General features: G+C 40.1%; 1 protein-coding gene across 3 annotated transcripts; it reads left to right on the top strand.

Moving 5' to 3' along the window:
* The first annotated feature begins 49 nt into the window (after positions 1-49).
* On the top strand, positions 50-27,197 carry LOC124122638. 3 transcript variants are annotated; one of them, XR_007221540.1, is made up of 6 exons: positions 50-129; positions 2,757-2,881; positions 11,855-11,960; positions 23,911-24,351; positions 26,147-26,410; positions 26,972-27,197. XR_007221540.1 is itself a non-coding variant. In XM_048396697.1 (5 exons), the coding sequence occupies exons 2-4, from the start codon at positions 2,815-2,817 to the stop codon at positions 26,389-26,391; spliced, it is 753 nt and encodes a 250-aa protein (XP_048252654.1). In that variant the 5' UTR covers positions 50-129; positions 2,757-2,814; the 3' UTR covers positions 26,392-26,410; positions 26,972-27,197. The 3 variants fall into 3 exon arrangements, 2 of the variants coding, with proteins under 2 accessions (XP_048252654.1, XP_046341690.2); XM_048396697.1 differs by lacking the exon at positions 11,855-11,960; XM_046485734.2 differs by lacking the exons at positions 50-129; positions 2,757-2,881 and having other exon boundaries at positions 11,806-11,960.
* Positions 27,198-27,335: the final 138 nt, after the last annotated feature.

Consider the following 27,335-nt stretch of genomic DNA (forward strand, 5'->3'; position numbering starts at 1 on the left):
TGAGCTGATATCATGTTGGGCTTGTGCAATACCGGCTGTTCACTGTGTGCATGTACTTTCTGACACAAGGCGTGTTCATAATGCTTGTCCCAGACGAGTGAGTGAGCGGGTCGGTCGGTTTGTTGTTGGGTGGGTGAGTAAGTTTTTGGTGGGTTCGTGGTTAAGTGAATGTTGTAGTTAAAGGGTCCTGGTTAAAGGGTGGGAGTTACAGGGTTGTTATTAAATAATTGGAGTTAAAGGGTACGTAGTAGTTGCCAGGATGCAGTAATATTGATTTATAACTATTTGCACATTCAAACAGGGGATGGTTTTGTAATTGATAATCCACGCCCTGCTTCTCGTGCTCAGCGTGTTATTATCTTTGTTTGTTTGTTGTTTAACGCCGCACTCAATAATCGTCCAGCTATATGGCGGCTTTCTGTAAATAATCGAGTCTCAACAAGTGACTGACATCATGAGCATCGATACACTCAATTGGAAAACGATGACATGCATCAACCAAGTCAGCGAGCCTGACCACCCGATCCTGTTAGTCGTCTCTTATGACAAGCATAGTCACCTTTTACGGCAAGCGTGATGCAGATGCGTGATCCTTGGCGACACAAGAAAATCGTGCAGCAGGTGCGAAATCGCCAAGAACCGGACGAGTTTTCTTTTTTATAGTGAATGGGACAGACAATTCAAATTGTCCACACTTGACTGTTAAATGTGATCGTTACTTTGCTGGATTAGACGCCGCCTCGCTTATATTTGGGATTGTTTACCCTCGAGAAGAGAGCATCGGGAGTAAAAGATAAATGGGGAGGAAAATATATCATCTTCTCAACACACATTCCTACTCTCACTCTCACTCTCACATTCGATCCACTAGCAGGGTATGTATTTTGTGATAGCACGTTACATTTAGCGCGGTTATATCTACAGCTTAACTTGCTATGCATTGAAAACGAAGCTAACTGTCGTACCCAAAATTTGTAATACGCTCCCTCAGTCAATTTCTATATTGTTGGGACCGAAACTCTCCATTTTCGTACCCGAAATTGTACAACTCATTAATTCAAAGTGGCTGTGAGATTGTGAATGAATGAGAAAGAAGTTATTTTCGATAAATAGTAGCTTCCGCAGTGATGCAGTCGTCAATCAGCGTTTTGAATCAGAGGTTTTATTATTGTGATTTGAAACCTCTGACTGACCAATCAGAATCGAGCATTTTTCAAACTTATGGTGTAATCATAATATGATTCTTTGTAAGTGAAGGAAACATTAGAATATATCAGAATTCCAATGAGAATGTTTTTTTTATATTGTGTATTGATTTTAAGTCAGCACAGTTGACGAATCTTGCAAATCTTAATGACTGACACTGACTGTTGATGTGTTATTTGACGAAAACTGCACGTGCATGTTCACATGGGCCACCATTTTGCACATTGTGTCTGGTGACAAAAGCTTCTCCAGACTTCTGTATATCTCAATGAATACATTGTAAGAAGCAGAAATTACCATAAAGTAGACCTTTGACTGGATTCCATGGCAAACTTGCCACTCCATGTTGTGAAAAGGACATTGTTCAAATAATACTGAAATCCTAGAACGGGTTGAATTGTTTCATCTCACAGAAAAAATTGGAAGAAAAAGACACACGAAAAATAACTGCGTTCCAAATTTTATTAATTTGATGTTATTGAGTGAAGCAGCGCTTGGAGCAGGCACAATACGGCGAGACGTGTCCTGACCTGACGCGTTGATATTAAGCGGGGAAGTAGTATAACGTGGAGCAGTGGAACATGGGTATCTGGTCGCAGTGGATGGGCTTATCCTCTGTACCAGATTGTCCACCATCTCATGGAGGTCATCGCTCGTCCTCTTCAACAGAAATTATGTTCATCTGCGTCTTGTTACTATAAATATATACTTGTGGGAAAAGGTGACTGTGATTCATATAAAGTGTAAATTTTCAATAACATAATATATGGTCATTCGTCTGGTCGAAGTTTTATCATAACAAATTCACAGACAAAACCCACACCTGGTTACAGGAGACAGAGCGATAAATATATACTTGTGGGAAAAGGTGACTGTGATTCATATAAAGTGTAAATTTTCAATAACATAATATATGGTCATTCGTCTGGTCGAAGTTTTATCATAACAAATTCACAGACAAAACCCACACCTGGTAACAGGAGACAGAGCGACACGCCCTACAAAAAAGGGTGCTGTAACAACTCAAATAGCAATGTCAATATTGCGTTGATACGGGTGAAGACACCGAGTGGTTGATCCTACTCAGTTGGCGTTACTGGCTGGTTCTGGTCCTGTCGTAGGTGCGATCTATCTCATCCCAGACATGTTCTGTGAGAGAGGGGTTAAGAGAAAAGGCCGACAACGGCAGTACAGCAATGTTATGCTGCCTCAAGAATTCTTTTATAACACGTGTGGGGAATTATCCTGTTGCAACGTGACGTTACGTGCCTGCATTTGCACAGAAGTTAAGACATGATCTCGAACGGTGTCGTCCCGGTAGCGTACGCCATTCAAATTGTCATTAACAAGTTGTGTTCTCCCATGCGTTGTGATCCACCCTATACCATTTGACTTCCACCCCGAAATTGACGACGTTGAGTAACGCAAGCGTCGCTAAAAGGTTCTTCTTGACGCCTGAGGACCCTTGCACGACCATCAAAGCTGTTCAGATGAAACCTGGACTCATCTATGAACAGTATACAGTCCCAGACTTGTCTTCTGATCCTCAGATACTGTCTACACCAAGGTTGGCGTGCCGGACGGTGACGTAAAAGCACAAGTGGGCGTATGGCTGGACGTCGAGACCGGATGTTGTGCTCCCTCAACCAGTTGCGTACGGGTCTGCCACTAATTGGTGAGTCATGAGTGTTGCCCTACTGTAGATGACGTCTCCATAGGTATGATAAGGTGTTTCGATAAAAATTATGTCTGGCAACTTCGTTTTTCACCAAATGTAATTTTATTGAACGTTATGTGTTTCCCCGTTAGTGTATGTATGTATGCATATTGCATGTATATATGTGTGTGCGGTGTTTGCGTATGCGTGTGCGTGTGTGTATGCGACAGCACATAGGACTAGCACAAGTGCAATAATCTTGAACGCCACATTAAACGCCATTACACCTCACCTCTGACTGATCTGTTTGGTGCTTGGTGTATTTTTTCAAATGGTTTTGAAAGAGGATCGTAAAAGTTTGGTGAATAAACGGTTTAAGGAATAGTCATTTCATCTGAACTTTTAGGGGCGGTCTGGTAGCCAAGTGGTTAAAGCGTTCGCTCGTCCCGCTGAAGACCCGGGTTCGATTTCCCGATATGGGTACAATGTGTTAAGCCCATTTCAGGTGTCCAGCGCCTTGATATTGCTTTAAGCGGCGTAAAACATATAGCTCACTCACTCACTCTTATCTTTTAACTAAAACTATATATACTGAACAACAAAAGTTCCTGTGACATACGGGGCGGTCGGGTAGCCTAGTGCCACGCACACCGCACACTAGAATATTGCTAAAAGCGGCGTAAAACCATATTCACTCACTCACTCACTTGTACAATTACAATTTTCGTTCATAATTTAACAGATTTTTTTTTTATAATATATGTACACTGTCCATTGTTTAAATGGATTGTCTAACACTATTACAATACTACTATATGAGTGAGTATGGTTTTACGCCGCTTTTAGCAATATTCCAGCAATATCACGGCAGGGGACACCAGAAATGGGCTTCACACATTGTACCCATGTCGGGAATGGAACCCGGGTCTTCGGCGTGACGAGCCAACGCTTTAACCACTAGGCTACCCGACCGCCCCTACTACTATATGACATCAATGTATGTGAGCAATTGACATCTTAAATCAAAACGAACATGACATTATTGTACAAATTGTCAAAAATAAATAATTTGTTTCCAAGAAATGAGACAGTCCAATACAAGTACCTACCTTCCAAATATCACATTGTTATCATATGATGTTGTCTCCACTCTCCCTCATCTTCCCGGGGCAAGAGAGTTAACTGACTATAAAGTCCAGTTTCCACCCTTGCCGAACTAGGCTGGTATTATGGAGTTATATTTTGGCTGGACTAACGAGTCTATGCATAGTCCAATCAAAATCGCGCACCGAAATAGAAATCCGGTTCGTTAACTGTCATGCAGATTTCGGTCGATTGCAGGATTTGCAAAACATGTGCACCGCCAACTCGTTGTCAGCAGATATTTTCCAAATCTTTTCATGTTTTTAATCAAGGTGCTCACGTGATTTAATGCATTTCGCGATGTAAGACACGTTTTATCACAATATATATCTTGATTATCGATCAGATCGTCCTGACCGGGTGCCACCATTTTGTGTGAAGCAAACGCAAGTGATACGAGAGGTGGAATCTGATTAGTCCATAGGCGAGGCTTAGACGGGACATAACTGGTAATAGCCACTGGTGGCGCTACGATCGAACCCAGTAATTCCAGCCTGGTTCGGCAAGGGTGGAAACTGGACTTTTAAAGTCAGTTAACTCCCTTGCCTCGGGAAGATGCTCTCCCTCCACACACTATTTTAGTTAACATTTTAGGATATGAATTGTTGCTTTCATGATATCAGTGTCTTGTGGCATATTACGAGGGGCGTTCAATAAGTTTTGCAACTTTAATATAAGACCAAGTCGCAGAATATCTTTTGCACTTTAATTTTTCAATATAATCTCCATTCACTCAAAACACTTATTCCATTTGTCCTTCAAGCTTTCAATACCACTTTTATAGAAATCCGCAGATTGTCTCTCTAACCACGCCTCTGTGGCGGCCTTAATGTCCTCGTCATCCTGGAAGCGTCTTCCACGTAGGGCAGATTTCATTTGCTGGAACAGGAAATAGTCACTAAATCGGCCACCCTACAGCCCAGACTTAGCCCCCAGTGACTGTTTCCTGTTCATTCTCTCTCCAATGCCAACCCCTCTCTCTCTCTCCATCTAACACCTGTGTTGCTGGATTGAAACAAGCTCCCTTATTGCAGATAACTTGTTGGTCTCCAGATCAACAATTGTAAGGACTTGGTAAGGACGCGGTCGGGGATCGAACCCGGGACCTTCCGCTCTCCGGGCGGACGCTCTACCCAAGACCACGGAGGCGGTCCGATACAAAGAAACCTGCGAGGCTTTGCCGAGACGGTTACCTTCTATCGGACGCGATGAATCTGAAATTCATTGCAAATGCACATGTCTGATGAAAACAGTTCACCTTGACAATTATTGAACATCTCATATCACATCTGTCGACATTGATCAGTTTCATCAAAACGTAAGAGGAAGTGAATTTCGTGACTTTTTGTGGTAATAACATGTGTGTTTGTTTGTTGTTGAACGCCGCACTCAGCAATATTCCAGCTGTATGACGGCGGTCTGTAAATAATCGAGTCTGGAAAAGACAACCCTGTGATTAATATCCTTAGCATCATGACATGCATCAACCATGACAGCGAGCCTGACCACCCGATCCCGTTAGTCGCCTCTGACGACACGCATGGGTTGCTGAAGGCCAATTCTAACCCGTATAACGTGTACACGCCAGCTTGCCAATTGTAGCTCTGGATAAGTGACTACCGCGAGAGTGCTGAGATGGTTTCATGACATTGCATCAAACCGAGGTACTGGGTCAATATATTGATTTCTTTTCTTGACCTATGCAGACACCAAAAGCATTTTTCCCAGCTTATAAAGATTCGTCGATTGTAGCTAACTTACGAAAAAAGGTGATAAAAATAATTTAAAACTATTACTATACTCGCCTCCGTCTGATACTCTTTTTATGACAACTCTTATATTTTAAAACTCTTATATTTTAAAACTTATCTAACTTAGCTTCGCTCGTTTGAAAAACTTGGTGTAATAAAAAGACTCAGTTTCCCTCGTTAGAAAAACTGTGCGTCATAAAAACCGGTATCTTAACGGGACTCGTTTAGTATATGAGTCATTATCAGATTGAAGAATAGTTCTTGTCATCGTATGGTTAATAAATCAAATCTTGTTCAGATTTGGCAATGTAGTAAGGGAAACTTTAGTCTAACAATGAATACAAATATTATCAATAAATCTAAAATCAAATTAAAGTTTTGTCAAAAGAGCGTGTCCCCAGGTCCAGTCTGCTGGGGGCGGTTGGGTAGCCTAGTAGTTTAAGCGTTCGCTCGACACGCCAAAGACCCCGGTTCGATGGGTACAATGTGTGAAGCCCATTTCTGGTTTCCCCCGCCGTGATATCGCTGGAATATTGCTAAAAGCTGCGTAAAACCGTACTCACCATCTCACTCCAGTCTGCTGGAATCAATGGTAATTTTCATCAATTTTGTTGTTATATTTGGCCAGTTATTTTTGCGTGATTATCTGTATATGATGGTATTTGTATTAGAGCCCATAAATGTTGAAATACAATTAATTAATTTTTAGGGTGTGTGACAACATCTGTCCCTAACCTTTGGTCATCTCCTTCACATTGACTTGTGGCCGGCCTTTTGCAGAGTTCTTCCTACTTTTTTAGTTCCATTGCCATAGTTGGCACTGGTAACCTCATCCATCCGAATGGAAGGCGCCTTCTTCTTCGTGCAATGTGACAGTTGGACGAAGTATTCATCTATCCAATGAGTCATCATTTTGGAAATGTCCACACCGTGACATGCTTATTGCTTTCCCTTCATATATATTGTTCATATTTAAATTTTGTTTCGTCACGATATGGCTGAAATATTGCCGATGTGACGTTAAACTTTAACTCACTCACTTTCCCTTCATGTCGAGCAATATTCCAGCAGCTTCAGCCTTTGGTGTTTACATTTCACAACATTTGAGATACAATCGAGCATGCTCTTTGTACAAAGTTTTCAAAGAGCGTCATACGACTCTTGCTCAGAAGTTGACATTTCCAAATTTGACGCATCACTGACGAAAATGATGTCCGATGCAATTCCCTATTTTGTCTTGTACCATGTGTTCACGTGTGAAGAATTAACTTTCCTTTGCATGTGTTTATGTAGAGTGTCACCCGTCGTTCAGGATACGCTAACCTATTCGCGAACACATGGTATCATTACTATTTGATTTGTATTGGCTATGGAAAGGGTTTTGTCGCTTTATAGTACATAGGCCTCTTTAAGATATGGTTGGTTGGTTGGTTTGTTGTTTTACACCGCACTCAGCAATATTCCAGCCATATGACGGCGGTCTGTAAATAATCGAGTCGGGACCAGACAATCCAGTGATTAATATAATGAGCATCGATCCATGCAATTTAGATCGATGACATGTATCAACCAAGTCAGCGAGCCTGACCACCCGATCCCGTTAGTCGCCTTTTACGACAAGTATGGGTTGCTGAGGACCTATTCTACCCCGGATCTTCACGGGTCTTAAGATATGGTACTTACATAAACTTTGACCCTTGAATTGTTGCAAAAGGCCGGGATATAGACTATATATCAACAGCGGCACAGTCAACTCCGTCACATTATGCTATGTGATGAAGTGGACATTGCAAATAATGTATGCACGATATTTCAACTAAAACTAAACTTGAAATGAACACAACAATCACTCATGATATTAATATGAATCGGTGATGTTATTAAAACGTGTAAGAGAACCGTTAGAAAAATAAATTACAACTCAGTTTACATGGTCAATGAAAACATGATACGGAGTTGACAATACAGTAATGATTCTCTACACATAAATAATGAACGTATCACCGGTGAATCATTTAATATAACTGGTCATATGCTCCTGTATTTTCTTTGTGTTTTAAATTACATTGTGGAGCATCAGTTTGCGTATTTGGTGAAATCTGTAGCAGAGTGGATGCATAGATATGACTGAATTGACACTTAAGCCATACTTCTGACATTTTGATGTTTACTGTTATGACGCTACTGCAATTTTTGCAAAAGTGTTGCAAATCAGTTGAAATTCGCTGAAACTTTGCCGGAGTGGACATTTTGTTTCCGAACCAATATGACAAAGGACTCTTTAATCTCATCTATAAAAAGGAGGTTAAGGACATCTGGGAATATGGCAAGCATTTGCCACTGGAAGAAGTTTAGGTGTGTGTATCCTAAGAATGGAAATGTGTATGTTCGGGAAGACCTGAACCGTTTGCTGTATCGAAGGGGTTCCACAGGCAGTTAACCCAAACCAATTCTCATCATGTGAACAAGTACCAGGCACTGCCAATAGGACGAATCAATGGGTTCCAAATCATTTTGTGTTTATTTGGCCCATTGGAGGTGTTCCTGTAGAAGATGTACATGATAGCCAGCCAGATAATAATCATACTTGGTCAAGGCAACAAGAACCAATGTACCATGCCATTGTTTGTTGCCAGAGGAACATGGTGGACATTGCCATCTGCAGATATTGTCCACTACTTCTAGCAGTATAGGTTCCTACAGGACTGCTTACATTTCTTCCAAGACTTTAATAGATGTTCGTTGCACACTGGCATTGCTTCTTAAATTGTAGTCTCCATGTCAACTCCGTCACGGATTTTGATACCTTCCGCTTTGAGGCAATAGGCGTGCATGGCAGAGCATCTTAAAGGGCAAGTTCACACGGAAATTAACCTATTTTTCTTGTACTTTTTCCACATTAAAAGTGTTAACCTAGAAGTGTCATAGACAAAAATATAAAAATATCACAATTAATTAACATATTAACGATTAAAACGATTTATATTTTTCACATTTACCAAGTGTTCTATTTCCACAACAAAAACACCATGGCTTATGCCCCTTGCAATATGACGTCATTGGTGCCAATTGATAAACATTATGACGTCATCATGCTTTGTTAGAGCCGCTTCACGTGGTGTAGGTCTAGGTGTGTGATTCTAGCGTCTCAGATGCCAGCCAGCTTAGTGTTATGCTGAGTCACCACTGCGCCGGAGTGTGTCGTAGGCCATGTTGTTTTACCGCAAACTGGTACTTGATATCTTTTGCGTTGAGAATAGACAGGGACCCAGTTGAATTGGCACCAATTACGTCATAATCTAAGGGGGATAACTCAGGCCTGTTTAGCTCGAAAAACGAAGGCCTCATAACGGCATATCATTTTCACACTATTGTGAGCTTCCTACTTTCACTGTGAAAAAAATGAGTGTATATTTTCAAACACAGATACTAATTAATTCTAAAATTGCGTTTTGTTTAGAAAAAGAAAGAAAGTGATTTTTGCGTGTACACTTCCCCTTTAAGTACTTATATTCATGTGTCCTGTAGTCAGTATTATGCATGCTATTTGTTATTTTGTTCTGTTTCACTACAATTTACGTTTAAGCTGATTACATTGTCAACTCTGTCAAAAACTAATATTTTGTTATTTTCCATAAACAATGTTGCCAAAGAGCTGTGAACATATCAGGTTGTTTTCTCTAGAAAATCTATTTCAGTGATGAATAACAATCTAAGTTTGATAGGGTGAGGATTATCAACTTTATGTAAAAAAATTGAGTGATGGTGACGATAGACAATGGTATTATCAATGATTGATTCATGTAAGTCAATCAACATGGTATCTCCACATATAGCTGATCATTATTGCCACCTCTTTATTAAATTTGAGAAAATTTGAAAATACATGTCACTTGCTAATTAACGGGTTCAAATATAAAAAAAAAATTGTTTGTTAAACTTGACATTTTAATTGTTTGTAAAGTTCAGTATGTCTCTTAATTCAACTAATAAGGAGAATAAAAATCATTTCTGATAACTCTGCCAAATTATACTCGACTCTGATGATGACTGTTATCATACCTCCATGTCAGAATGTCGAGAACTGATTGGTTTACGTGAGCTGGATAAAATACGATGTATACCTGTGAAGGAAATACATTTCTGAGAGGAGAATAAATCCCTTATACCACTCAACGATGAAAACAAGCTGCACGTGGATTTTACAGCGGGAGAATAAATTCCTTATACCCCGCTTCGAAGCAAAAAGTCTCACGCTTTTTACCAGTCAAAATTCGCGTGACTTTGCACAAGTTAACCTCAGCTCAATCAACAGCTATTTTCTATCAATTTTGAATTTGGTTTTATCCTTTTACAATAGCAGATTAACACATGTCAGTTGTAGCAGGATCACTCAGTGTACATGGGGTTCGATGCGTCCCACCGGCTGGTATAATAAAACCTAACGTGGGACGGATAAAACCCCATGTATCCCTAGTAGAAAATTTCACGCCGGACGCATTAAATATCCATATACCCTTTGTGATCATGCTACAAGTAATAATATAACATATATGCTTTGTGTATAAATAATAACAGCAAAATACAGACTTTCATGAGAAACACATATAATACAATACTTTTGAAGGGCGTTGGGATAGCCTAGTGGTTCAAGTGTTCTCTCGTCACGCCGAAGGCCGGGGCCGGATTGCCAACTGGTGTCCCCCTGCTGTGATATTGCTGGAATATTGCTAAAAGCGGCGTGCAACCATACTTATTCACTCACTACAATACTATTGAAAAAGCGACTTGAACGAAGTATTCCCTGTTAAATGAGGTAATATGAAAAAGTTCTTTATTTTGCATGTACATCTAATTTGTCAAAATTGTGAACCGGGATTCGAAGCCATAATTATAGCGAATTGCGGCGCCGTAGACGACTCGGCCACCCGTGCCCGCTTATGATGAGAAAGCTCACTTTACTTTATCTTCAAGTTGTCAGAATTTGCTCGGATCTGAGCAGATGTTGTGATGTTTGAAGTTGTACAGGCTCTGCGCTGGCCCTTGCCGCTTAACTATGACTGTAAGAAGAAGACGCATTTTCAATTCCATATAGGGAGAATTAAGAAAGACTAACACCCAGGTCCTCAACGATTATCTTCGACGAGAAGGCACACGGACCATGAGATGTCCCCAATGGAGTATTTGTAAGACCCAACACTCGCCAACGAGGCCCAGCTTGGGGTAGCTCTTCAGGCGGAATGGCGGGCTATACCAAAGGCAACAACCATACACAGGTTTATCAACAGTGTATGCCAGCAAGGTGTCATGCATGTATCGCCCAACATGGGGGACACCCCAGATATTGATCTGTACGTCCGTACTTATTTCTTCTGGTATTTATCGTCATTATACCTTCACTTTCATTTCATTAGTTCCCCGTGGGGACCCGGGGAAGATAAACAAGAATGTGTCCTAAGAAACATTATACACATGGTTCTAATCACTGCAGAGGAATTACTTTTTGAAGTAGTTTTGGAAAATGATCTACAAAGGTGATAAATGTGCAAGATCTGATTTCCGTTATCGTTTTGAACAGGGATGTCGAACTGTAGATGCTATATTTATTTGGTTAGATAAAAAAACGAAAAATTTGTCCTTTTAACAACAACCAACATGCATTTGATAGTGTTTATCGGAATGGTATATGGTTAAAGCTAATTAAACTTGTTATGGAGGGGGTACTTTTGTCGCGCAACATATAATATGTAAAATCAAGTGTTAAATATGTAAAGTGTCGATTCCTGTGTACAAATTGTAAGGACAAGGATCTAGAAGATGAGTTTCATTTCGTAATTAAAAGGTCCATAATATGATCACCTAAGATCACGTAACATTAAGAAATATAATAATAATAATAATCACTCGGTATATAAGTTTGTTCATATATAACAGTGTAACAGTGCCCTGCGGAGAAAATTTATGTTTTAACCATTTATTCTTATACGACGCCACACCCTCTTTGCTCAACCATTCCCTTATTATTCCTAACAATTTTATTCACTATCAGTTCCACCTTGACATTTTGAATTGTGAAGACGTGTTTTGCAATTTGAAGTGAGAATCGATCGCAGTCGTCAAGAAGGTCTGCCTCCCAAAGACAACTACAAACAAGATGCTGCCTCTAACAAGAGTTGGAACACTCGTTGCGATATATATCACAGGTTAGTAAATATATACAAGTTTCATCCGCCAAATATTTTGACTTAAAAATGTACAGTGTAGTATGTTGTACGTTGGTGGATGGATGGGTGCGGTTAGATAAGGGTCATTTTGCCCACTAGAAATGTGAGACAACAAGCCTAATGTGTTTATCATAGTTGCCAGTTTCAAACTTTTGAAATGATCACATACCCAAGTATAGAAATAATGGGAACCACGCCTACGACGGGATCGCCTCTGGGTACTCGAGGATACATGGAATGCATTTAGTTGTTGATTCTTTGCGTGAATGCTTAATGGACATATTTTCCTAATTGTCTCTGATCAATTGAGTATATATATATAACCAAATTAAAAACTTCACAATCCTTAAATTTTAACATTTTGACCAGTTATCATTGTGGGCCCTTATTGTGTATTTAAACAGTAATGGCCACGTATTGTCTTCAGATAACACCCGTTTTTGTGCAGGTGAATCGATCAAAATCATGTGCAAAGCACTATAGTGGCAAAAGTGTCACGTGGCCATAATACCGCACGTGTTTTCAGCCATACTTGTTAGCAGTCATTAACAAAAAAAGAAAAATACAAGAAAACAAAAGTCTTTACGGCCACTTGTCATGCCACGCCTTTCAAATGTACAACGTGAACGTGCCATCGGCATGTTGCAGACGGGAACGTCCGTAGCTGAAGTCGCAAGGACGATGGGTTGTAGTCAACGGACTGTTTATGATTAATTTTACAGACGCGTCTACAGCAAACGGGTACCAGAGCTGATCGCCCTCGGCAAGGTCGACCACGTGTGACGTCACATGCAGAGGGTCGTCAGATTGTATTACGTCACCCCCGTAACCGATTTTTGACGGCTACATCAACCATAAATGAACTGTTTAGGGATAGACGGAGTGCGCAAACTGTTCGAAACCGTCTGAGAACTGCTCACCTTCAAGCATGACGGCCATACTGCGGGCCGATTCTGACTCAATTACACAGACGTCAACGTCAATTGTGGGCACAGCGACACTTACGATGGACTAAGAGGAATTGGAATCAAGTCGTCTTCAGTGATGAATCACGATTTAATCTTCGATTTGCTGATGGTAGGGCGAGGGTGTGGAGGCGCCGTCATAAACGTTACGCCCAGTGTTGTGTACAGGAAGTTGACAGATTTCGAGGCGGAAGTGTCATGGTGTGGGGTGCTTTCTGTGGCAATGCACGTTCCGGGCTTCTTGTCATCCGTGGCAACCTCAACGCTGCTGCTTACCGCGACCAGGTACTGGCACCAGAACTTCTGCCTTTTATGGCAGCACATGGACCCGGTTTGATCTTCCAACACGACAATGCCAGACCCCACACAGCAATTTTGACATGGAATTTCCTTCAGAATGCGTCTCCCGACCTTAATCCCATCGAACACGTCTGGGATGCTCTTGGCAGAAGTCTGCGCACTCTCCAGAACCAACCACAGAATTTGCAAGATCTTGGCACCATTTTGCAGCAACAATGGCGTCGTCTTCCCAATCATGTGTTCACAAGCATCACAAGGTCCATGCAGAGGCGTTGTGTAGCAGTTGTCAACGCACATGGTGGCCATACACGCTACTGAACTTGTGTGCCATCAGATTTACGTGCTTGGGACTTATGATTTAAACTGTTGATGTTATTACCGAATACCGTAGGTGCTTGGAACAAATTATGGTTACCACCGTTAATAAAGATCCTTCTTTGGACATTAATGATTAAAAATTACCTGCTCTGATACATTTGTCCGTTGTATATCATATATGGGATTACTTTTAAAAATGTGAAGTTTTTAATTTGACTCAGTATATATACCGAGTGATTATTATAATCATATTTCTTATTGTTACGTGATCTTAGGTGATCATAATTGTTATGGACATTTAATTACAAAATGCAACTCATCTTCTAAATCCTTGTCCTTAAGATTTGTATACAGCCTTTCCTCTTGAGGAATCCTGTTGTTATCATGTCTACTGTTCATCGTACATGGTTCATTCTTCCCCGCCCTGAAGGCGGGGAAGTATACGGGAAACGTTAATTTTGTAGCATGTATGTCGACATGTTGGTTTATTCGAAATTTCAAGCCACGCATTTACGGAAACAAAACATACAAATCATGTGCGTGGAATGTTGATGCTATTCTTTTCCAGCAATAAGAGATACTTCAAAATCGAGTTTATGTAGTTAATTGATGCATCTGACCGTTTCTGGTCATTAGCTGACATTATTTAACCATTCATGTGTAATCCGATTTCCTTTTTTCCTCAAGGACTTATTTTCTGATTTTCACGGTGCATACAAAAGAAGAACTGTACTCCGGAGATCGTAAATGACAGCATAATATAAAATATGTTCTGAATAATGCTTATTCATGAACAACGACGACATCTCAATTTAAATGTAATATGACTGAATTCCACATTCTACATACCACACTTTTGATTGCTTGGACGCTCATGTTCACTGGAAATATTTGGAATAGTTATATTCCGTATTTTGAATTAACCCAGTCCCCCGTGGTTTTTTTTAATAAGTGCACCACACATAGCCACATGTGAAACGTTTGGTAGCTGAGTCAAAGCAAAATCGGAGTAGTGTGTCGGCGAATTTGCATCAAGGCTGTAGTATTTTTCAACCGTTTAATGGAATTCAATGTACAGCCGTAGATCTGGTCGCTATCATATATTTTGTGTCCCATGACTCAAATCTATTTGCGTCTGTACCGTGTTCCACTGACCTCGATAATCTGTTGGATGAAGGCACAGCTCTCTACAGTCACATAGTTAACACCGAAGGCTATGAGGGGTATTTAGGTCATAATCAGTTTTATGGCCCCGTCACGGGTGCTCCAAATATTGAAGCAGGGAAAACAAATTTCATAGAATCATTTCAGCAAGCAATATTGTTATCCCAGTCACTTTTGGTAACTTTTAATGATGTCTCTTTTGCAATTTTTACGGATTTTGATTCGTATGAATTATTTGACTCTCATCAGCGGAATGGTTTGGGTCAGATTGATCCGAATGGACAAGCAGTTTTACTTCTGTTAAGTAGTATGGATGACTTGTTATATTACATCTTAACAGTATATCAGGCGACTATGCTTGTCGTAAGAGGCGACTAACGGGATAGGGTGGTCAAGCTTTGGTTGATGCATGGCATCGATCCAAATTGCGTGGATCGTTGCTCATGATATTAATCACTGGATTGTCCGGTCCAGACTCGATTATTTACAGACCGCCGTAATATAGCTGGAATATTGCTGAGTGCGGCATTAAACGACAAACCAATCAATCATCATCATATGAACTCAAACCGGTAATTGTTACAATTAAACCACATTCCACAACAGTTACTGACACTGGATAAAAAACAGTACATAGAAAAAGACCAAGTAACTCAACTCATCATGATCACAATTACTCTTCTTTGAAAGAAAGAAATACAAAAAAGAAACTGACCAAAAACGTAAAACAAGAGACGAGGAATCTCCGTTATTGATTAGTTCTCCAACTACGTGATAATATTTTGAGTATGTGCATCTGTGGTTGTGACAGAAAGAGCTTATCTAGTATGACTTTTTTGCCATATAGAGCCCTTAGTATTTTCATTTACATTAGTATAACAAAATGCCAAGTGTGAAAAGAATGTGATCATTTATTTGAGTATGTGCATCTGCCAATGTTTACATTTGTGCCAGAAATTGGTTCCATTGCCTTCGATCTTCTTTTTAAATAAACCAATGCTTGCTGTACGAGGCGACGAACAGGATTGGGTAGTCAGGCTCGCCGATTTGGTCAATGCATAACATCATATTCCAATTGCGCAGTTCGATGCTCTTGGTGTCAATCACTGGATTATCTGGTCCAGACTCACACCGTCATATGGCTGGAATACTGCTGAGTGCGGCGTTAAACAAGAAACTATTTCTATAAATAGACCTATCCCATGCACATGTATCAACTGTATTAAATAATATTTTTTTCCACAACAGCGTTGTGTTATTTATGGTTAATATAATTATGCTCCTTCATGCCTTTCAGTAACATCATTATAATGCGTTTGTGAGGCATCACAAATGGCGGGGAACTTTGATGCCTTGCATCAATGTTTTCTTGTGAGATGATAGTCTTAAGATTGTGAGAGCAACTCTGTGTTTATGAACTTAAATTATTGCTACTAACACGTCTCATTTTTATTCTGGAAACCCATTTGTCCAGAAACTCTCAATGCTGTGGTCAGTCTCTGTCAAAGGCATTTTCAACATTGAACATGTTGTTCACATGAGGACATAAAAAAGAAGAAAAAATGTAAAAACTTTTCTTCTTTTTTTGATAACTCAAAATTTCAAGTTATTTTCACCATTTTCCATATACCATTCCATGCATGTTTATGTTGCCTAGCCTAGTGGTTAAAGCGTTCGCTCGTCACGCCGAAGACCCTGGTTCGATTCCCGACATGGGTACAATGTGTGAAGCCCATTTCTGGTGTCCCCTGCCGTGATATTGCTGGAATATTGCTAAAAGCGGCGTAAAGCCATACTCACTCACTTACTCTTATAAACAAGAGATGATACCAAGACATATTGTATTCGCTTCTATGGTCTATGCGGTCTTAAAATTAATTTTATTAGTCTTTAAATCTGGTGAAAATTTTCACAAACAGGGCTGTTAGCTGATATAAGGAATGGCACATCCAGTTGATTTTCCAGTTGACGTACTTACTATCCAACGGCATCATCAAGTTTATACAACAGGCCATATACAATTATTGAGGAGGCGAAAATGATCATAAATACGCAAAAAATATCTTTCAGTACTAGATAAACCTTTAAATATTTGAAAACCATAGTCACAAAAACATTTTCAACACATGAATAAGGCAGTAAACATATATGAGATAACATACATCAAGTCAATAAATGTTAAGAGTGTGCCAATAAATCACTAGATAACAAAATATAAGGGACATTAATTCTCTAACAAAGAATGCAATGACACTGTACAATGATGAGCGCAGCTTTTGCCGACTGGTGTCGGAAATAGGGCGATTAAAGCTGGGGAGTGGTGCGGTCACTAGTCCGTGACAAGAGTTGTTCTATGATACGATGACACGACTCCCCACCCCTTAACTCTAAGACAATTGGCTACATAAAGACACATGTAGAAATCGACTGAATAATATATGAAACATATATACACAGTACAATATATCCACATGATCATGAGAATGTTCATGAATGACACAGTTCGATAGAAGGCTGGATAAGGTATAGTTCATACCTAGGAATTCACATCCGTGACAGAGAGTCAGCTGACATATTGTCCGTTCCTTTGAGATGCTTGATCTCGAGATTGTACTCGTTAAGAATTAAGTTCCAACGCAACACACGTTGATTGGTGCATTTCATACGGTGTATAAACGTCAGAGGGCTATGGTCTGTGAACACAGTTACAGAACTGTTAGTTTTATCACGTAGATCTCAAAGTTAGATAGATAGATATTCTTTATTTCCTCCAATTGAATGAAGATTACAATATGCAGGTATGATTATGTTACATGTTTAACATGAATTGGGGGTATATTTACACATGTGCATAAACATACAAGTTTCCTAGCAGGTATTGCCATTTCCTTATGAAGCGGCTTACATTAATTATTACTTCTGCCCACACATCTCTTTCTAGCTCCATAATACATTCTATTGGACATCCACCAAGTAAGAACGCAAGGATAATATCATCATCTTTCTCCCAAATCTTAACAAAAACATTTACATCCAGGATATCACATATGGTGTTAAAAAGTAAATTTCGGTCATTCATATTGATCGTGCAGGACATAAACACGTGCTTTACAGTATCACTGGCAACAGTTTTACAATAGCATTCTCTAGAGACAATTTCAGCTGATCCATAGAATACAAGCCTTGCAATATTAGTTAAATGGTCATACTTCTCCAGGGCTAGTTTCCAGAGATGGTGTTCATTACTTGATCTTATTCTAACATATCTTGACAGACTGAGTCTTGAATTAAGATGGACATAAAATACATCATCTCGATGAGATTTAATAGCATCATTCACGGCCTTGGACCAGCATTTCCTTTTAATAAATTGACAATTATTGACATAGTTAACAAGCGTATTACTTAGGTTATACTTCTGTACAAGTTGTAGCATTTTATATATCGGAGATTTTCTACTCCATACATTGCATGTAAAACTATCTGTACACATAAATTGACCCAGGCGAACTAGAAACATAACTTTAAAAACACAGTTACACTTTGCATTGCATAGCTTTCCTAAGAAGTAGAGTGCTCTTTTATCTATGTAATACTGTATTGGCATGATGCTGATAGCATCTAATACAACAATACTGGGAGTGCGCCTGTGTAGTCCCTGAACTTTTTTACAAGATTGACGTTGTACAACTTCAAGCATTTCATACTCTTTAAGAGGACGTTTACCCCATACGCTGCATCCATAGAGGGCACATGATAAGATTACCCTCTCGCAGATACGTGCTGCAGATAAAGGATTCAGACCACCAAAGTACAGCCCATTATTATGGTTAGTGTTGATGAGTACTCGTAACTTTTCGCATGCAGATTTTGTACGTTCAAGTGATGATTTATCTGTGCTACACCTGCATATTTAATAGATTTCATTTGTGTTACATGCATATCGCCAATTGATACATTAGTGGTTTGAACCTTATTGTTTGGGCATCCAAAGTATAGAACTGCACTCTTGCTTACATTATATTTTAGCTGCCACATATGAGCATAGTTTTGAACGACATCAAGAAGATTTTGCAGGCCTTTATTCGAGATACTCAATAAAGTAGTGTGGTCAGCAAGAAGGATCCCAGGGCATTTACCCCATGGCAGAATTAAGCCAGAATCTGAGTTTTCAAGTTCATATAGGAGGTCATTAATAAATAGCGCGAAAAGCCAGGCGGACATTACTCTACCTTGACCTACTCCTTGATTCACGGGGAAGGCATCCAACTTAAATCCTTCAAAACATACAAATGATTTCATAGAGCTGTAGGAGAGCCTTAATATTCTCCATAGTTTACCCGTTATTCCTATATCATACAGTTTAATAAATAATCCATCAAGCCATACCCGATCAAATGCTTTTTCGTAATCTAAGAATGCACAGTATACGGGCGACATCCATTCATTGTAATATGCAATATTTTCTGTTAGCGTAAGTACAGCTGTTTCAGCACCATAGTGACGTCTAAATCCAAATTGCAAAGGATGGGGAAATTCTATGTTATTATCTACCCACGACTCTATTCTGTTGAGAAGAAGTCTTTCAAAGAGTTTGCTTAATTCAGGCGTCATTGTTATTCCTCTATAATTGGCAGGGTCATATTTTGGTTTACCATGGCCTTTGTGTATAGGAAGAATTTGACCTATAGAAAATGATTTTGGAATGTATTTAAAGTTGATCATGGCATTAAATAGAAAGGCAATATGATACAGCAGAGATCTACCAGCCTTCTTTATATGCTCATTTACAATACCGTCAGGACCAGGCGACTTTCAAACTTTAAGTCGTTTTACTGCACAATGGATTTCATCTTAAGTGAATGGATAATGCAGTGGAGATCTGGTGTCGTTATCTATATCCTCTATTGTTTCAATATTAGCAATTCGCTCTTTAACATTCTGAGCATGTGCATAGTCACATTTAACATCAGGGCAAGGAGTAGCTAGTGTATGCAAATACAGTCCAAACAGGTTGCAAATATCCTTTCCCTCGTAACAAGTTTGAGTGCCATAGACAAGCTTTTCAGTATTACCTTTATAGCGTTTGTAGCGTTTTGTCGTTTTGTAGAATTCTTTGACATCTACTTCTGCTGCCGCGTATATTTAATTAAATTTATCTTTAGATAACTGGTGTTTTGCATGACGATGTTTCTTACGGAAGAGACGTTTACTTTCTTTATAGTTTGCATAGGCAGCATCGTTTTTGTCTCTAGCTTTACCACTAGTAACCCATTGTCGGCGATACTTTCGCATTTCTTTATGTAAGTTATTAAGACCATCTTTCTTCCAGTAAGGTAAAGCGTTCGCTCGTCACGCCGAAGACCCGGGTTCGATTCCCGACATGGGTACAATGTGTGAAGCCCATTTCTGGTGTCCCCTGCCGTGATATTGCTGGAATATTGCTAAAAGCGGCGTAAAGCCATACTCACTCACTTACTCTAATAAACAAGAGATGATACCAAGACATATTGTATTCGCTTCTATGGTCTATGCGGTCTTAAAATTAATTTAAATTTGGTGAAAATTTTCACAAACAGGGCTGTTAGCTGATATAAGGAATGGCACATCCAGTTGATTTTCCAGTTGACGTACTTACTATCCAACGGCATCATCAAGTTTATACAACAGGCCATATACAATTATTGAGAAGGCGAAAATGGTCATAAATACGCAAAAAATATCTTTCAGTACTAGATAAACCTTTAAATATTTGAAAACCATAGTCACAAAAACATTTTCAACACATGAATAAGGCAGTAAACATATATGAGATAACATACATCAAGTCAATACATGTTAAGAGTGTGCCAATAAATCACTAGATAACAAAATATAAGGGACATTAATTCTCTAACAAGGAATGCAATGACACTGTACAATGATGAGCGCAGCTTTTGCCGACTGGTGTCGGAAATAGGGCGATTAAAGCTGGGGAGTGGTGCGGTCACTAGTCCGTGACAAGAGTGGTTCTATGATACGATGACACGACTCCCCACCCTTTAACTCTAAGACAATTGGCTACATAAAGACACATGTAGAAATCGACTGAATAATATATGAAACATATATACACAGTACAATATATCCACATGATCATGAGAATGTTCATGAATGACACAGTTCGATAGAAGGCTGGATAAGGTATAGTTCATACCTAGGAATTCACATCCGTGACAGAGAGTCAGCTGACATATTGTCCGTTCCTTTGAGATGCTTGATCTCGAGATTGTACTCGTTAAGAATTAAGTTCCAACGCAACACACGTTGATTGGTGCATTCCACGGTGCCTGGACACGGTGTATAAACGTCAGAGGGCTATGGTCTGTGAACCCAGTTACAGAACTGTTAGTTTTTTCACGTAGATCTCAAAGTGTTTCAGGGCCAGCACTAAGCCTAAGGCTTCCTTCTCGACTTTTGAAGAGTTGACCTGGTGTGGGTTGAACTTCTTGGAGAAATAACTGACCGGTTGGTCAAAAACATTAACATCCTCTTGAAATAGGACAGCGCCACATCCCGTGTTGCTAGTGTGTTCAGAAAGTTTGAATGGGTGATGTTTGGACAGAAATGACGGTCATATCTTGCTATACCCAGTAGCACTTGTCTGTGGCTTGGGAAAGTTCCTGATGGCTTCCAAGTAAGCTGTCTCAGGCGCGACAGTCCCCTCTCCGACCCTGTTTCTTAAGAATGTCACCTTAGCATAGCCGGACTTGCACTTTTCTACGTTCACCAAGAAGTTACCTAGTTTGAGCCAATCCAACACCTGGCGTAGAGTGGCTATGTGATCTTTCCAGGAGTGGTAACCGATGCCACTGTCCTCAGGCTGATGGGCATCATGCGGTACTGGTATTGACCGTCTGGGGTGGCTTTTGAGAGAGTCCTCTTCGCATGTTCAGAGAGTGGTATCTGGTAATATCCCTTAAGGAAGCCTAGCTTCGTTCTATCGGTGGCGTGAATTTTGTTGTGTATGCAGTCGTAGATGCGTGGCAGGGGATGTGAGTCGTCTCATGGGCGGCACCGACACGAAACTGGTTCCAAGGCTTGTGTTCCATCGCGCTTGGCTCAACCACTTCTTGTCGAAGCATGGTGTCGATCTCCATCTTCAGAAAGGCTCTCTTGTGAGGGTTGAGACGGTATGGATGCTGCTTGACCTTGTTTGGCGTCGCCCACGTACATGTCTAGCACCATGGCCTTAGCTCTACCAGGAGCATCCGGAAACAAGCCCACGTGATCAGTAATCACAGTCTTCAATTCTTCTCTTTGTAGTCCTGGAAGATGCAGTAGCTTGTTTTCTAAGTCAGCCAGGTCTTCACTGTTACGGAGTTTGGCTTCCATAACTTCTTGATCATCGTTTTCTTTGAGGGTGACTATACTGACTGGCTGTGCGGCACATCTAGCTCGGTACGCCTTCAGCAAATTAACGTGACAATATCTCTCTCTTTCCTTCCGCGATCAAGTGTACTGATAACATACCCTACATCATTAACCTGGCGTTTAACTGTGTAAGGATTTAGTCCTTAGCGTTGAGGGAGGACTTTTGGATGGGCAGATGAAGCAACACTTGGTCACCGGCTTTGAATTATCTAGCAAGAGCCTTCTTTTCAAAGTGAGCCTTAGCCTTACGCTGAGCAGTAAACAGGTGTTGCGCAGCTAAATGGTAGCTTCTCAGAGCCTATCCGTTATCTTAAACACACAGCCTAGCAAATTCTCGGATGGATTTTTTATCGCCAAGCAACTTGTCTTTTACCAATTCAAGGGGCATTTGGGAGTACAACCATAGTCGAAATCAAATTAGGGAAAACCCTAGAGATGCTTGTCTAGCATCCCTCAACATACTTTTCAAACTCTGAAAACGTTCTACAGCTTCTTGAGACTCAGGCTAATATGCTCTAGACCTGATCTGATGTACCTCCAATAAGAACAGGACCTGTTGAAGTAATCTAAATTCGACTCCTAGTCAGACTGAATTACTATAGGTAGCCCTGTCGTGGTGAAGTACTTAATGAGAGCCTTAGTCACTACAGCTACAGTAACCACCTTACGTAATGGGATAGCTTCCGGGAACCTCATATCAATGCACATTATCTATAACAAGTACTGATTGCCCTGAGTCACTGTACATCCCTGGCCAGAAATAATCAGACCTGACCAGCTTATAGGTCTTAGTCATACCAAGATGTGCAGCGAACAAGCACTCAGGAGCCAAACTGAGAACACAATCTCTAAATTCCCTTGGAACCACGACCTGCGTTCTATCGCTATCGGGGGCGGTCGGGTAGCCTGGGTTCGATTCCCGACATGGGTACAATGTGTGAAGCCCATTTGTGGTGTCCCCCGCCGTGACATTGCTGGAATATTGCTAAAAGCGGCGTAAAACCATACTCACTCACTCACTCACTCTATCGCTATCGTCGAACTCAGTCTGAGGATGCCTTTTCCTGAGGATGCGTTTTCATGAGAAAACCTGGACGAAAAAACATTCCCCAGAATTCTGATCACCTGACACCTTTTACTACAAGACTAGTTTCATGACCCGGTGACAGGCGGCTCCATATCTTTATTTTGCTTAATGTCATAACCTTCAACTGTGTCAAGTTCCATTATTGTATCCCAAAGTGTTCATGAAACGGATGCACTAGTAATGATAAAAATGTAAACATGTTAAATCAACCATAATGAGAATTTAAAAATCTGGACAGTGGACAGTGTACTGTAAAATTCAGTAACATCAACATGGTTTCAATTTTTGGGCTACTGAGCATGGCGATGCTTATTTAGTCAGGGTTAATGAATTTGTATCAGTAGATACACAGATCAGTCACTTCTTCACGCTTTTAGAACATTTATTTATTTGGGGTAGGTACAGGTGAGTTACACATTGTCTGTAGGGACGGATGTATAGAGAAGGATATGTTTAGTGTACTGCTTCAAGATACCAGTATACAATTAAATTACGTTTTACTTTTCTAGCAATTTCGGGAGCAATCATCTTCAATCCCAGGCACCCCCAATTCACACCAAACAGAAACTACATCCCCCCCCAAGAGCATAAAATCAAATGGTCCGTCTGTTTCGTTTCTCACTTTTTGGTTTCTCTTTCCAGCGATGTGTCAATGATCATTTCCAATTATTTTTTCTTTCAGCAACATGGCAATTATCAGGGATGGTAACCATAAAAACACCCGGCAAATTTAAGCAAATAAATACCGCAGAATACGGCATTGACATCCTTGGTACGAAATGGCAATATATCCGGGTTCGTTGCTGTATGGATGCCTTAGTGCTCCTATTTTCACAAGACCGAAGCAAGAAGGCAGAGATATGTCTTGGAGTATCCAGTAATTCAATCAGCAAATTAAAAGCATGCAAGAATTGTGTTTTATTTAGTACCAAGCTTCATCGATACCTCAGCTGTGTTGAGAAAAGGCCATTCTGGATCAGTTGGATCGGTGGGACTTTCAAACTAGGTCGCGGACACTATGTTGGCGAGGGGGAAATCCTAACCTCTTCTGAAAGGGAAATGACCTTCAGGCCATCATCTATGGTGTTTACTTCCGGATTTGGAATTGGTTATTGGGATATTGGTAAGTAAGGCCATTTTGTAAATCCTCATTTTATAGTTGTGTGTGGTTCTCAATATACGGTTCTGCACGATGCAGGCAACGTATGCTGGTCGTAATAGGCGACTAAATGGCTCGGATGGTCAGCCTGTCGTGACTTGGTTCATCATGTGTCATCGTAACCCGTAAGCGTTGATCGTTGCTCACACCATCAATCACTGGATTGTCTGGTCAAGACTAAATTATTTACAGGCCTCCGTCATTTAGCCGACAGTTGATGAGTGCGTTAGACAACAAACACATGTGTCAATACTGTGCTAAAGTTAAGTCAAAATGCTGAAAGTCAATTGAGCTCAGGTTATGTACTGCTTTTCCGTCGTTGTAGTTTGTAATCTCCCAAGTGAATCCAACACACTGAAACATGGCATGGTTGTGACAGGCACGTATTTGGCGCAGAGGGTCCGAAACGAGTTTCCACAATACAGTGCAGTCTATTTGATGAAATTTCTACCTGATTCGTTCAAAATGTAATACAAGTATGAAAATTTGCATGCACGTAGAGATTTTAATGCTCTTTCTGTTAAAAACAGCAGGACACTCAATTACGACCGCCTTGAATCTTGAATTTCTCAGCTCTCAGGGCACGTAAAGACGTGATTTAAGTTGCTGATCCAATGTTTTCATCCCCAAGGAATTCAATAGAATTGGTAAAAATACTCTATCTTTAATGTGTGTACTTCAAAATCAAATATGCAAGTTATCAGAATCCCTAAATTGGTTCTTTGTTGTTTAGCGTCCAGTGAATGATCTAAGATATGTCCGTCTTGGTAAATGTATGTGTTGTCCTCTTAATATGCTCAGTTGAACAGCCTCTGTGATGGTTTATGATTTGCCCTGGGGAAAAGTTTCCTTGCTTGGTTGACCTGGGTGTATCGACTTGTCCTGTCATAAAGACGTACGACGAAATAGTTCTGCCTGAGGCAATGCTATTGGGATTATTTCCGAATGCTGGCAATAAAGACACTGTCTATAAAGCTGTATTGAATCTCTATCAGTTTTTGGCTTGTCTTGTGTGGGAAAGTGGACCACAGATATGAATGTCCCGTGAAACTAATCCTAGGCATTTCTGGGAGTGGAGTTGTGGAAAGTCCAAACAGTGAACATGAAGACCCTTCAATGCAAAAGGGCAAACATAAACCATCTCTTTCAAATTGAACACATAAACACATAAAGAGTCGAAATTTCTTATTGTGTCTTATCCTCAGAGTGTCAGCCATGCGTTGAACCATGTGTGATTGTTTACAAAGTACATCTAAAAACATATCATTCCAGAGGAAAGCAACATTGATAACATCATTTGTCATTGCCCGTACAATCTTATAGATGCTAATTTATGATTATAGTCAAATATCATCAATACCTTAAAATCTTCAAATGGGTACTTCATGGGATAAGAGAAGCCAAATTAGGGGTTTTCCAAATGTTTCAATCAGAAGACTACTAAATTTGATTTTGAAATACAAAGATATAAGATAGAGAATTTCTTAGGCATGAAGACATTGGGTTTTCAATGGCGTCCATTTTGTAATTGAGGTCGGATAGCGTGTGTTCAGTTTTTGAAAGAAAAACAATAAAAACAGTAAAAGTTTACATATTTTCACACTTTGTTTCACATTCTGAACGAAGTTTACCTGATCGACTGTACTATTATTCTTCTCAGAGAAGCAAAGGTACAAAGGTTTGTTTGCCACCATAATTCCGACAGCGGCATAAGAGAAATTTGAATCTCTCTCTCCACTGCATTCCTTTATGTTTGTAGAAGACAATCCATCAAACTGTGCCCACTTCAAACATAAGGCTAATGACAAGAGGATATCACGACCGGTGTTCCACACTCTGTCCACCAGGTCATCTCTGAGATGCGTTGCTTCATGCCAACGTCTACGGATGTGCAAGAGTGCTAACTACAAGGGGACAGACAAGAGGTGCATTCTGTACACGAACACGCCAAGACCCAAAGATCTCATTGATGAAGATGGATGGAAGGTCTTCATTAAAGTCTAAATATGAATAAATTGAGTGAGTGAGTATAGCTTTACAAAGCTTCTATAAATATGTCAGCAATATCACGTCGGGACACACTAGAAATGACCCAACACATTATTTCCAAGGCGGGGAATCGAAATCGAACCCGGGCGTACCGCGTGACAAGCAAACGCTTTAATGACTTGGCTACACCAAATACGAAGAGAATTCATAAGGGAACAGAGTTATTAATCTGACACACATTTTAATAAATTCTGAAAAGTGAACGTTGTGCGGGAATTGCAGTCGCGCAGCACTGGGCCTTTTTCTACCAATAAAAGTATGCAGAGATGTAGAATATGACATTTCCTATCTGAGGGTGAAAACTGGTTTGGAACACACACAGTGATAAGTGTCGTCCAAATTTAGTTAGAGTAAACAATATCACTTATATTCATCAAAGGGGGATAAAAGAACTGTGCGACTATTTTTTTTATATATTTGACAGCTCTATATTAACTGTAATGGAACACAATACTACCTAATATTAGAACATTATAATATATCAAATGGATATATTATTACACTTTATATGAAGCACAGTTACTTTTTTCCGCAGGTAACAGGAAGCAGATGAAAATATCTTTTGGTAAGCAAAGGTACAAGAGGACGAGCGATGACCTCTATTAGATGGTGGACAGAGGATAAGCTCTACCTACCCCGGCATCATCCACCGCGACCATGTTCCGCTGCTCCACCTTATACTACTTCCCCGATTAATAGCAACGCGTCAGGTCGACGTCGGCACACGTCTCGCCGCACTGTGCCCGCTCCAAGCGCTGCTTCACTCAATAACATCAAGTTAATAAAATTTGGAACGCAGTTATTTTTCGTGTGTCTTTTTCTTCCAATTTATCTGTGAGTTGAAACAATTCAGCCCGTTCTCAGATTTCAGTATTACTTGAACAATGTGCTTTTCACAT

Source organism: Haliotis rufescens, unplaced genomic scaffold, assembly GCF_023055435.1.
Source record: "Haliotis rufescens isolate VD_foot unplaced genomic scaffold, xgHalRufe1.0.p SCAF_16, whole genome shotgun sequence".
Lineage (NCBI taxonomy): Eukaryota > Metazoa > Mollusca > Gastropoda > Lepetellida > Haliotidae > Haliotis > Haliotis rufescens.